This window comes from Varanus komodoensis, unplaced genomic scaffold, assembly GCF_004798865.1.
Source record: "Varanus komodoensis strain SLA01 unplaced genomic scaffold, ASM479886v1 scaffold47, whole genome shotgun sequence".
NCBI classification, from domain to species: domain Eukaryota; kingdom Metazoa; phylum Chordata; class Lepidosauria; order Squamata; family Varanidae; genus Varanus; species Varanus komodoensis.
The window spans coordinates 6,355,519-6,368,269 of record NW_025336045.1 but is presented as its reverse complement, the minus strand read 5'-3'; the positions used below and the strand labels follow the sequence as shown (position 1 = coordinate 6,368,269).

Genomic DNA, 12,751 nt, shown 5'->3' with positions numbered 1-12,751 from the left:
CCTGTGAGGGAGATGAGATTGAGAGAGGGGGGCTGCTGGGAATGGGGAAGACAGTTGTTCTTGGCACGCATTTTCAAGGCCTCCTGGCTGGACTTCGAAGCAGGAGGAGGAAGAGCAGGAGGCAGCCTCTGAACTTGGGTTAGTTCCAGACACTAAGATGAAAGAAGTGGAGTTGCTTAGCTCAAGGCCAGGCTCCCTAGGCAGGCAAGCAGCTCTGAGAAGAACCGAGATGTAGTTAGTGGGGGAGGGCTTGGGACAGGGGAGCTCCTCCAAGGCAGACGGGGTTGGCATGGCTCTTGACCCCATGACACATTTTCATCAGAGAGGGGGCGGCCCAATTTGAGGATTGCCATACAGAGCAGAGGTGTGCTCATTTTCATCATGACCCAGGCATGCTTATAAGGAGAGTTCCTGGAGCTGGATACGAGGTTGGGTTCAACGAACTGCTCTGTGCATGCTCAAATTCAGTCTGAGGGTTGGTACTTCTGGAAAACGCTTTGGTCAATAAATAAGAAAGGTCCATGGCTTGGAATGTGCGAAGGGAGTGAACCTAGCTCACAGTAGTGGCTGACTCAAGATCAGAGAGCAAATTTCAGGGCCAAATCTGGGTTTTACGGATCCTAGTCCAACACTCTAACCCAGGGGTCAGGAAACCTATGGCCCTCCAGATGTTGTTGGACTCCAGTACCCATCGTTCCTGCCTCCTGGCCATGCTGGCTGGTGCTCCTGACTGCTGGAGCCAACAACATCTGGAGGCCCACTTGTTCTCTGCCTCTGCTCTAGCCACTGCACCATGCCAGCTCCTAGCATGGTGGCATCACATGCCCTGCTTTTTTATACGTGCTTATATTAAAGAACAATTCTGTCTTAACATCTGCTCTCCAGAAGGGCACATTTGTAACCCACAAGAATTTTCATAAGCAAATGCAATGCAGTGATCGTCATTATTTTTCAAGGAGGAGCTTCCTTGCTTCTAGGCGCACATTTCCAGGCCGTGAGGCCTTCTCCCTGTGTCTGGAAGCCTTTTGCGATCTTTCCTCCCCATTCCTCCAGGCAAGGGCTGGTGGACAAATTCTGATGAGCTCACTTGGTGCTGACATTGGGATAGAGTTTTTCCTCCTCGCTCTTCTCAGCTGTCTTCTGCTCAGCACTGCAAAATCTCCCAGGACAGGTACACATTGCTTGTGCATTCAGCTTTGCTTCCTTTTCCAGCATCCCTCCACTAAAGCAAGCAGTAAAGCAGAATCTTCTTAAAAATATACTTTCAAATGTTTTATTCAATTTTGGCAGAGAAAGCAGAACATTTTCTTGTGCACTTCTTTCTGGGCAGGAAGGTGAATTACTGGGTTAAGTGTCATCTCCAAACTTCCTGATGGTCTTGCAGTTCTTAAAGACAAAAATAAGGTGATCCTAGCTTAGTGCAGAGCAGGAGCCTGTAGCCTTCCAGTCATAGTTGTTGGACTACAGTTCCCATGATGCCATTGGCCCTGCTGCAAGGGGTGATGGGACTTGGAGCCCAACAACATTTTCCCTTTTTTTCCCTACCCCTAGTTTAGGGTTGCTACCTTTTCTGGCAAGAGTCCTGTGCATTTAGCAGCAGCTAGTAAAATGGAAATTCAAAAGACATTGTTTCTCCAACATGTAGCTGTAGGGCTGGTGGTGGTTTAAACTGTTTAACATGAATCTGTATACAGTTTTGTAAGCCGACAAATTCTTATAGTTTATTAACAATTCAGAAACAAGAGAGCTGCATCATTCTACAGCAAACACAAGAAAAAGGGTAGTTTTATTTTTAAACAGTGGCCCTCTGCCTTTTGAGTTTGTAGGAACTTTTCAAGGATAATTTCCTTTTGCAACCCTTTCCAGAGATAACAGATACTTTTTCTTCATTTACCCAAAAGTTCAAAAGTCTAACTATTTTATAAAAATAAAACCAGTTATTTTCTATGCATTTTAGTATTGCCCACGTGTTTATGCCAAGATCTGTTTATTCAAGAGGAACTTTGTGCTGGGGGAAAATATTTCTTTCATAGTATTTGACCTTTGAATACAGAGACTATTGGAATCTTGGTGATCTCAGAAATCTCATTACTGTAACTTGATGGTACTGTTTGCTTTAAAACATTTTTCACCCAAATGGAGAGAATTTAAAATTCTTCATATTATTCCAAATACTACTGGAGGCCAACAGAATTAGAGGAGTCACCCAGGATTGTGCATATAACCTCCTCTGATGCTGGAGGTAAATACATAACAACATGACTAGAAGCCATTCCATGAACTTCTGTAATTCCCTTTAAAACCTTTAAAGGCCTGTTGTAGCAAATTTCATAGTTTGACCATATGCACTGTATGAGGAAGTATTTCTTATACCTGTCCTAAAATCTCCCACCATTTAGCTTCATCAGAGAACCCCAGGTTCTAGATTCATTACATTAGACACTTGTCTTTTGCTTGATTTTTGCTTGAGGTTCGTGAATCAGATACAGGATCAGTAAGTCGAGGGATGTTTTATTTTAACTGAAACTATAAGAGGCCATTTTGCATTGTAAGAGTGTTAAGTAGGAAGGAAGAGCCCTTGATACCTTCTTGTCTGTGAGGCCAAATGAGCTTCTCACATTGCTAACTTCATATGATTATACATGAGCAAGACTGAAAAGCATCTTTCATTAACTAACATGTTTTGTTTGCAAATGACAATCACTTTTGCAATGGTACTCACACCTCTGAAGGACCATGGAAGAAAATTTCCTATGGGCAATGTCTAGTTCTTGCCTGCCATATAGGGAATTAATTAAAATATATTTTAATAGCCTAATTAGCAACCATGTCTGGGGCTCGTAAGAACTAACAGTAAATATAAAAGGGTGGAATTTTCACTGGGATTGCCAAGCGTGGGAAATGCCTCCCTCCCCAGCCACAGTCCCAATTAAAAGGACTGCATGTGTGGCTTTACTACTAGGTAAAAATGGTCCCATTGGCACCATTTTTTCTAAAGCTATTGGTATTTGGGAGGGGGATTTGGGAGGGGGGTTCATTCCCATCAAGGCCCCCCTCAACGGTTATCACTAGCTAGCCATTCTAGTAGGCTGTAACCAAGAGGTGGGAAGGAAAGAAGCCCTTCAGCAGAAGCCATGCAGAAGTCTATCTGCTGTTTTCCTCTCCCCTTCCTCCTCTGTTTCCCTTGCGTCCTTCCGGATTGTAACCCTGTGAGATGGGCTCATCTTGTTTTATAAGCTGTTTCAGGAGACTGTTTGGCTGAGAAGTGGGACAGAAATACTTTAAAGAAACAAACCTCACCCCCTCAAATCTGAAATCCTGATTCAAATCACGAAGGGTGTGCCTAGATGTGGTTACTAATAACACTATTGAAGTCACATCAATTGAGGTTTAACCCGAAGGGGGCTGCTCTGCCTTTCTCCAAATGGGGAGAACCTGTCAAAAGGGACCACTAGGAAGACCTCGAAGGGAAGGCCGCAAAATTTCCACTTTTCTTCCTGATCTGGCTGGAGCAGCCATTGTTTTAGGAGTTCACGACTCAAAACACTCGTGAGAGTGCTGTGGTGGGAAAAGAGACACATGCTCCAGTTCAGAGCCTTGATCAGGAAGAAGAAAATGAAAATAATTCTACATGACAACTTGGACTGTGCTTTCCCAAGATCAAAGATCTTGTTTTCAGCTCTATTCAGAATGGTGAAGAATTACTATAATTCGTTCTGTGCGTTTGAGCCCAGAGGCAGAGGAAGGGAATGGCCCCTGGTGTTAAGTACCCCGGGTACTCGTTTGGGGGTTCCTACTACTCATGCAAGCAGGGAGCACTTCCTTGGCTCTTGTTATCAGCTTGAATGAAGCAGCACTGGGTGCGAGCTGTTGCGAGATGCACCGCTCCGCAGTCAAATTGCAGACTCTCCCAGAGGAGCTCAGCTCCTGCCTTGCTGTTTTTTGAGGCAGCCTCCTCTGAGGGCAAGTCTTTTGGCTGAGTCTGTGCTTTGGGAATGGTGGACTCACTCAGGCACTGCGGATGCACAACCATCCCCCCTCCAATGGACTGGACAGTGATAGAGTTGGAGTACAGCCAAATCTTGCAGAGACAAGATGGGGAGATATTTGGTGCTCACTGAAGTTAAAGCTGATTTATTACCTTTATATCCCACTTTTCCCCCCAGGGACCTCAAAGCAGTATACATGGTTTCCCCTTCGACACATTTTATGTTCACAACAACCCTGTGAGGTAGGTTAAACTTTTAAGCAGTGGGAGCCCAGTGAGTGGTAATTTTATTTATTTGCTTTAGACGTTTCTATACCAGTCAATTAGCACAACATTCGCAGAACAGTGTACCGAAGTTAGGGAATTTAAACATGTGTTTCCCTAGACTCTCTAACCACTGCACCACACTGCTCAGGATCTCATGTCATTCAGATTAGGAAGTTGTATGTGTGTTTTTTCATGCATTACTACTACTAGTTTATAGATATAGATATACTGTAGATGTAGATATAGATATAGATAGACATAGATAGTTTTACATAGAAAATTACATAATGAGCAGTATTCATCTTCCCATCCCATCTCTACCGAGGAAAATGACCAGTCTGTATAACCCCGGACAGTTACAATCACATTTGTTTTTCCTGCAGAATTGACTAGTTCCATGTCATCCAACATACCAGCTAAGTCATTCTGTGCCATTTTGTAAATAACGTTTCTGCAGATACGAGATGCTTAGTTCTAAGATCTCTGTCCTCCAACCGCACACCACCCCACACAGCACAATTCAATATAAAGAGTTGACTCACATTCCTGAGAACAGCACAGGCATCATGACAAACTGCTGCCAACTCACTTCCATTTTGTCTCCACGCTTCCATTTTGACTCCCTCATGCCTGCAGCTGACCAGGTCAAGTTAGGATTGCAGGACCAGTGGGTTCCAGAAACTCAGTAAGATCGTTAAGTGAAAATGCACTCACATTTTTGGTATTTTCGCCCCAGGGCCTTGCCTTCAGACCCATCCACTAGTAGAATGCAAACCAACCAAAAAAACCCAAAAAACAGACTTTGGGTCTCAAGCTGAAAGAGGTTCTGCATTCCAGCGGTTCGTTCATGTCATTCAAAAGGGAAAGAATGTTTCCACATGAGGCTTTTTTCACACCAGCACCCTCCTTACTTGATGGATTTTTCCAGGAAGTCCAAATGTCATTGTCTTCCACACAGAAACCCCTGTGTTTTCCCATCAATTCTTCTGTTCTTTTTCTTGCCACAGAAAATCTGTTAAGAAGGAAAAGTCAGAAGAGCTGCACAGCAGTTCTGGACCTGAGGGGGCCCTCATCCTAAATTCTCTGGGCCATGACATTTTCCATAAAAGGGAAAAATCCCTGTGTATCAATAAGGACAGTATCTTGCCACTCTCAAGTCGACAGTATGAAAGGCTTTTTATTCTTTTGCAACCTTCCACTTTGGATCAGGCATATCCATTCTGTGTTTTTCCGAAGGTAGCTTAACTTCAGCATTTCCATCCCCTTTGTCCCTCAGAAAGTTCATCCTAAAACCAAGAAGAGTCAGTGTAGTGCAGTGTTTGAAGGTATAGGGCTGGGACTCAGGTGATCTGGGTTCTAGTCCCCACTTAGCTATGGAGTCAGCTGACTCTCTGCCCAACCCACCTCACAGGGTTGTTGTTGTGGGGACAAAAGTGAGAGCAGGAAGAGAATGATGTAAGCTATTGTGAGTTCTTTGAAAGAAAAAAAAGTGGGATGTAAATGGATCCCCAAACTCAGTATGATTTCAGAAGCAGGACAGCTGGTAGAAACTTTGTTTCTTCAGACTCAGCTTGTGTGTCCCTCTCTACAGCTTGTCCAGTGAAAGCACCAGCTTTACTTTCATTCACCATCCAACCACTCCCTTTTCTGACTGCTGGATGCCATCTTAGCCTACTGCTCTTCCACATTCTTAATTTTCTTAACCCCATCTGGGGTAGCTTTCAGTAGCTAAACTGTAATTTGCCTTTTATTAATAATAGATGACTAATACAATAAAGCAGTACTGGGATACAATCTCCAAAATGACAGAATCATCTCAGTTCGAATCCAAGGCAAACCATTCAACATCACAATAGTCCAAGTCTATGCCCCAACCACTGGTGGTGAAGAGGCTGAAGTTGACCGGTTCTATGAAGGCCTACAACAACTTCTAGAATTAACACCCAAAAATGATGTCCTTATCATCATGGGGGATTGGAATGCTAAAGTAGGAAACCAAAAGATAACCGGAACAACAGGCAGGTTTGGCCTTGGAGTACAAAATGAAGCAGGGCACAGGCTGGTAGAATTTTGTCAAGAGAATACAGTGGTCATAGCAAACACTCTTTTCCAACAACCCAAGAGACGACTCTACACATGGATATCACCAGACGGTCAACACAGAAATCAGATTGACTATGTGCTCTGCAGCCAAAGATGGAGAAGCTCTATACGGTCAGTAAAAACTAGGCCAGGAGCTGACTGTGGCTCAGATCATGAGCTTCTTGTTGCAAAAGTTAGGCTTAAGTTGAAGAAAGTAGGGAACAGCACTAGGCCACTCAGGTATGACCTGAATCATATCCCTGATGAATATACAATAGAGGTGACAAATAGATTTAAAGAATTAGATCTGATAGACAGAGTGCCTGAAGAACTATGGATGGATGTTCGCAACATTGTACAAGAGGCAGCAACTAAAACCTTCCCAAAGAAAAAGAAATGCAAGAAAGCAAAATGGCTGTCTGAGGAAGCTTTATTTATTTATTTATTTATTAAAAAATTTCTATGCCGCCCCATTCGCTGAAGCCTTGGGGCGGCTTACAAAACAACAGTTAAAATATAAAACACTAAAAATATAAAACACATTAACATTATAAAATAAGTCGCCCTGGCCGACTTTACAAGTAGCTGAGGAAAGAAGGGAAGCGAAAGGCAAGGGAGAAAGAGAAAGATACAAACAATTGAATGCAGAATTCCAGAGAATAGCTAGAAGAGATAAGAATGCCTTCTTAAATGAACAGTGCAAAGAAATAGAAGAAAACAATAGAATAGGGAGGATCAGAGATCTCTTCAAGAAAATTGGAGATACGAAGGGAACGTTTCATGCAAAGATGGGCATGATAAAGGACCAAAATGGCAGGGACCTAACAGAGGCAGAAGAGATTAAGAAGAGGTGGCAAGATTACACAGAGGAACTATACAAGAAAGAGCTTAACCTCCCTGATAACCACGATGGGGTGGTCACTGACCTCGAGCCAGACATCCTGGAATGTGAAGTCAAATGGGCCTTAGGAAGTCTGAGCAACAACAAAGCTAGTGGAGGTGACAGTATTCCAGCTGAGCTATTCAAAATCCGAAAAGATGATGCAGTAAAAGTGCTACACTCAATATGCCAGCAAATTTGAAAAACTCAACAGTGACCACAGGATTGGAAAAGGTCAGTTTACATTCCCATCCCAAAGAAGAGCAATGCCAAAGAATGTTCAAACTACCGCACCATTGCACTCATTTCACATGCTAGCAAAGTTATGCTCAGAATCCTACAAGCTAGGCTCCAGCAGTATGTGGACCGAGAACTACCAGAAGTACAGGCAGGATTTCGAAGAGGCAGAGGAACTAGAGATCAAATTGCCAACATACACTGGATCATGGAGAAAGCTAGGGAGTTCCAGAAAAACATCTACTTCTGCTTCATTGACTATGCTAAAGCCTTTGCTTGTGTGGATCACAACATATTGTGGCAAGTTCTTAAAGAGATGGGAGTACCAGACCATCTTATTTGTCTCTTGAGAAACCTATATGTGGGTCAAGAAGCAACAGTGAACACTGGACATGGAACCACTGATTGGTTCAAAATTGGGAAAGGAGTTTGGCAAGGCTGTATACTGTTGCCCTGTCTATTTAACTTATATGCAGAGCACATCATGAGAAAGGCGGAGCTAGATGAATCACCAGTTGGAATTAAGATTGCTGGGAGAAATATCAACAACCTCAGATATGCAGATGATACCACTCTCATGGCAGAAAGTGAAGAGGAACTAAAGAGCCTCTTGATGCGGGTGAAGGAGGAGAGCGCAAAAGTTGGCTTGAAACTCAACATTAAGAAAACTAAGATCATAGCATGCGGTCCTCTCACTTCCTGGCAAATAGATGGGGAAGAAATGGAGGTAGTGACAGATTTTATCTTCCTGGGCTCCAAGATCACCGCAGATGGGGACTGCAGCCAAGAAATTAAAAGACACTTGCTCCTGGGGGGGAAAGCTATGGCAAATCTAGACAGCATACTAAAAAGCAGAGACATCACCCTGCCAGGAAAAGTGTGTATAGTCAAGGCTATGGTTCTCCCAGCTGCAATGTATGGCTGTGAAAGCTGGACCATAAGGAAGGCTGAGCGCCAAAGGATTGAGGCCTTTGAATTGTGGTGCTGGAGGAGTCTCCTGCGAGTCCCTTGGACCGCAAGGTGATCAACCCTGACTGCTCTTTAGAAGGCCAGATCCTGAAGATGAAACTCAAATACGTTGGCCACCTAATGAGAAGGAAGGACTCCCTGGAGAAGACCCTGATGCTGGGAACAATAGATGGCAAAAGAAGAGGGGGATGGCAGAGGATGAGGTGGCTAGATGGAGTCACTGAAGCAGTTGGTGTGAGCTTAGGTGGACTCCGGGGGATGGTGGAGGACAGAAAGGGCTGGAGGAGTGTTGTCCATGGGGTCACGATGGGTCGGACATGACTTCATGACTAACAACAACAAAATACAGTAATTGTTTAAAAAAAAACCTTTCTGAGTAGAAAAACTTTGATCTCAATTCTGTTTTCCCTTCTGGAGATTCTGCAAAGCCAATCCACTATCCAGACCAAGGTTCAGAATGATACCCATGCAGAAATTGTGCTGCTTTCACAGTTAGCTTTACCTGACTGAGTTCAGCCCGTGGTTTGGCCATAACATACTAGGGCTCCAGTAGGAAGTTACCCTCATACCATGCTGAATTCTCTTGCTCATTATATTCCTGGATGATTTATTCACTGAACATGGAAATAACTTTCGGATGTATATGTATATATATGTCCCAAGCAAGCATTGGAACATGGCATATATTGTACTTCTCCTTAAAAAGTTATGCTAAACTTGTATAAATTGCAGTCACAATAATGAGGAAACAGATGGAAAAGACTGTTTTGCTTGTGACTATCAGAATTTCAAAGTGTCTTAATTACAGCACTTACCCTTGCTTGGGAACATTATCCACTCAAATGATAAGCTGCTGTTATTGCATAAAATCACAAACATGGGGAAAGTCTTCATTTTAAACCTCAGAATACATGCGAATACACAGGAAGAGGGGAAGGAGTCAGTCCTACCAAGCAGACACAACAAAATGACTACGTCTGCCTAAGAGTCTACAGTTCTGAGATAAATGTTAATAGTCCATCACATTATACTAACTCCTAATCTCTCTACAGATTTTGTTCCATTGTTATCCAAGGTCCTTTCCTTGAGTACAAACCAATTCCAAAACATGCTAGACAAAATGCGGTATCCTACATTCAGGACTGGCAGGGCTTACAGTCGTCACTTTCTTGATTTCACCTGAAAGCAGATCTGTCAAGTGCTTAAACAGCTTTCCTTCTCCAGCTCAGTTTTGTGATATAGAGCAGCAGTTCCTAAACTTTTGGGTCATGGAACCTTTCTGAAGACATTTTTTTTCTGCAGAACCCTAACTCTGTCCCTGATTTTTACGAAGCATTGTGAACCCACAACATTCCTTCTTCTTTCCTTTGCTCCTATTGCCTGGTTGCTTTGCGTAATGTAGTGGTTTGGAAATAAAAGAGAAAACATTTGAAATATAATGAATGACTAAAGCCATTATATGGTAATATCCCAAATGAATTATTTCAATCATTCCCAACACTAAGCAGTAGAGTCCTAGGAACCAAATGACGTGATGCATTTCCTTGTTTGCTGCTTGGACGCTAATTGACGATCCTGTAGTTGGCCTCATGTGGATTCATTTTAAAATCTGCTTTAAATTTGATTTTTGGGTGTTTTTGCAGAACCCCTACGACTAGGGTTCCGCAGGACACAGTTTGGGAACTGGTGATCTACAGCATATATCTGTGATCACATATATTGTAATCACATATTTGTGATCTAGTGCATATCCAGAGTTAGTATCTAGAGCTGGTGATTACTCGTGTCTCTGGCTAGGCCTGCCTCACATTTCACTTACGCTCTAGTACAGCCTTCTCCAACCAGTTGACTTCCAGATGTGTTAAATTACTATCCCCCATCAAGGCAGATGGTCCAACTCAGCTGGAAGGCACCAAGTTGGCGAAGGCCACTCCAGCATTTACGATAGCATGCATTCATTTGTCCTTTATAACTGCACTCCTGCCTTTAGCAAGAGCAAAGCCAGTTTTAAGTCACAGGTACCTATTAAATACCTTGCTTGGTCCAAATAGTAAAAACAAAGGAATGGACAAAATGAGGGCAGACAGGTAGACATTGCAAAGCAGAATAAATGTGCCCTCCTACATTCCCTCTTTGGTTAGTCAGTATGTGGGCAGCCATGAAATTCAATGTTACAGAAGGTCAAACAGACACACTTTGTCTTCATTTCATAAATGGACAATTTCATGGTTATTAGAATTCATAGCAAAGGCAAGAAACAAAAAAAATGAAGGGCAATAAGTCTCATGCTTCCTGGCATAAGCCTGACAGCAGTTGGAAATAGCTAATCAGTTTGATTTATAATATTATAAATCCTGCAGGCACTTTATGGAATTAGAGCTGAGATACCATCTTCAAAGGGACCCAAGGCTACAATCTTCAGACTTAGAAATAGTTTCATTGAAGTCAATTGGATTATGATGGTGTCAAATAGGCAGCAGACTGAAGCTCTAAAACAGCCACATATTCCAGTAAGGCTGGAGTGCTTAAGAGCTCTTGTGATGCACTTTATGTTTGGATATAATACAGGAAAAAATATTGTTTTCTAACACTTTCCTTTGTATTTGATTCTGCAGTTTTTCCCATATGGAGATGCTTCAAAGTTTGCACAGCATGCCTTCAGAACCTTTGATAAGAACGGCGATGGAACCATTGACTTCAGAGAGTTCATTTGTGCACTGTCCATCACCTCAAGGGGGAGTTTCGAACAGAAACTAAACTGGGCCTTCAATATGTATGACTTAGATGGAGATGGAAAGATCACCAGAGTAGAAATGCTGGAAATTATAGAGGTGAGAGTCTACAAAAATTAGAAGCCAGCTTTTGAGATTCTGTCACATTGAAATGTGACCAAAAAGCAAAATACCTTGTTATTAGTTGCATTTCAGGCTTGTAATTTTATGGAGCACTGATTTTGAACATATTGTAAACAACCTAGGGGCTTCTCTGGTCAAAAAGCAAGGTAGAAATAGTGAAATAAGTTAACTTTTAAAAACCCACACACAGCTTGCATCTATGCAGATGAAAGAATGGGAATAGTCAGGAAAAGGTTTGACCAGGATTGCCAATCTAATTCCCATTTTTGGTGTCTATGAGTATACCACCTCTTTAGTTCCACATACATAGATGGAAGATGGCCATCCTTCCACTGGGAAGTGGCCAAATACTGCCCCGTTTGGAGCACTCTTGCGTGATGGCAAAATCTGTCGTCACGCTTACACCTTTCTTCCTAACCCAACAGGAATTCTCAGCAGTGCAATTATTCCTGACTATAAAAATTTGTTCTCTTCTGTGAAATTTGTAAGCTTCAATGCTGGACTGTGGGATATGCTCACTTGCATCAGGAAGTAATCTCTTGCTGCACTAGTTCAGCCTTACATAATGCATTGGATATTTACATACCCTTAACTCTCCAGCTGAAATAAATCAGAATTTAAAGTGCCAGAATTTGGCTGGATTGTCTATAATTTCCTGAGAGTGAGTCCCATTGTGCTCAGTAGAACTTAGTTCTGAATAGACATGTATAAGATAGCACTGCATGTATTTTCAAGGATATACTGGTTCTTCTGGACCTCATGAAACTCATCTTTTTCTCTCCCAAGGCCATTTACAAAATGGTGGGCACTGTGATAATGATGAAAATGAATGAAGATGGCCTCACACCAGAGCAACGAGTAGACAAGATTTTCAGCAAAATGGATAAGAACAAAGATGACCAGATCACACTGGATGAATTCAAAGAAGCTGCAAAGAGCGACCCTTCCATTGTATTACTCCTGCAATGTGACATTCAGAAATGAGCTCATATAAAATGCTTTCATGGACTGCACAGAAGTTTAAATGTTCCATTCGGTTTGCAGCTATATTTCCACACACACACACACACACACACACACACACACACACACACACACACACGAAACAAACAATTGCTTGGACTACCTATCAATGGACTTGCTTCTTGTGTTTGAAACACTTGTGTGCATGAGAATGTCAATTGCTAAACAATTTTAAAAGTATATATTCTAAAGAACCCCTACGCCATGATGTGATGTGTACAATGTCATTTCATAAGTCCTATTCCTCTGATGCCTGTGCAGCATTGCTGTGCTGCGGTGAGCTATACTATTTATCGTTCATGTTCTACTGATGCTAGCTAGCTCTGTGTCTCTTCAGCTGGATAATGTTAGTGACACTGAAGTCCCCCATGGTAGTGTAACTGTTCATTAGCAAACATTTCACCATCCGGCTGTATAATAGTAGTGGACAGACTGAGGAAAGCGCCTCAG

At 42.5% G+C, this 12,751-nt stretch overlaps 1 protein-coding gene across 1 annotated transcript in view; it reads left to right on the top strand.

Moving 5' to 3' along the window:
- The window catches only part of VSNL1 (visinin like 1), an 89,897-nt gene extending 77,635 nt beyond the window's left edge, over positions 1-12,262 (top strand). Inside the window, exons 3-4 of the mRNA XM_044445152.1 lie at positions 11,039-11,254; positions 12,065-12,262. Coding sequence (XP_044301087.1) covers positions 11,039-11,254; positions 12,065-12,262 — 414 coding nt within the window. The remainder of the gene's footprint in view (positions 1-11,038; positions 11,255-12,064) is intronic.
- The last annotated feature ends 489 nt before the right edge of the window (positions 12,263-12,751 follow it).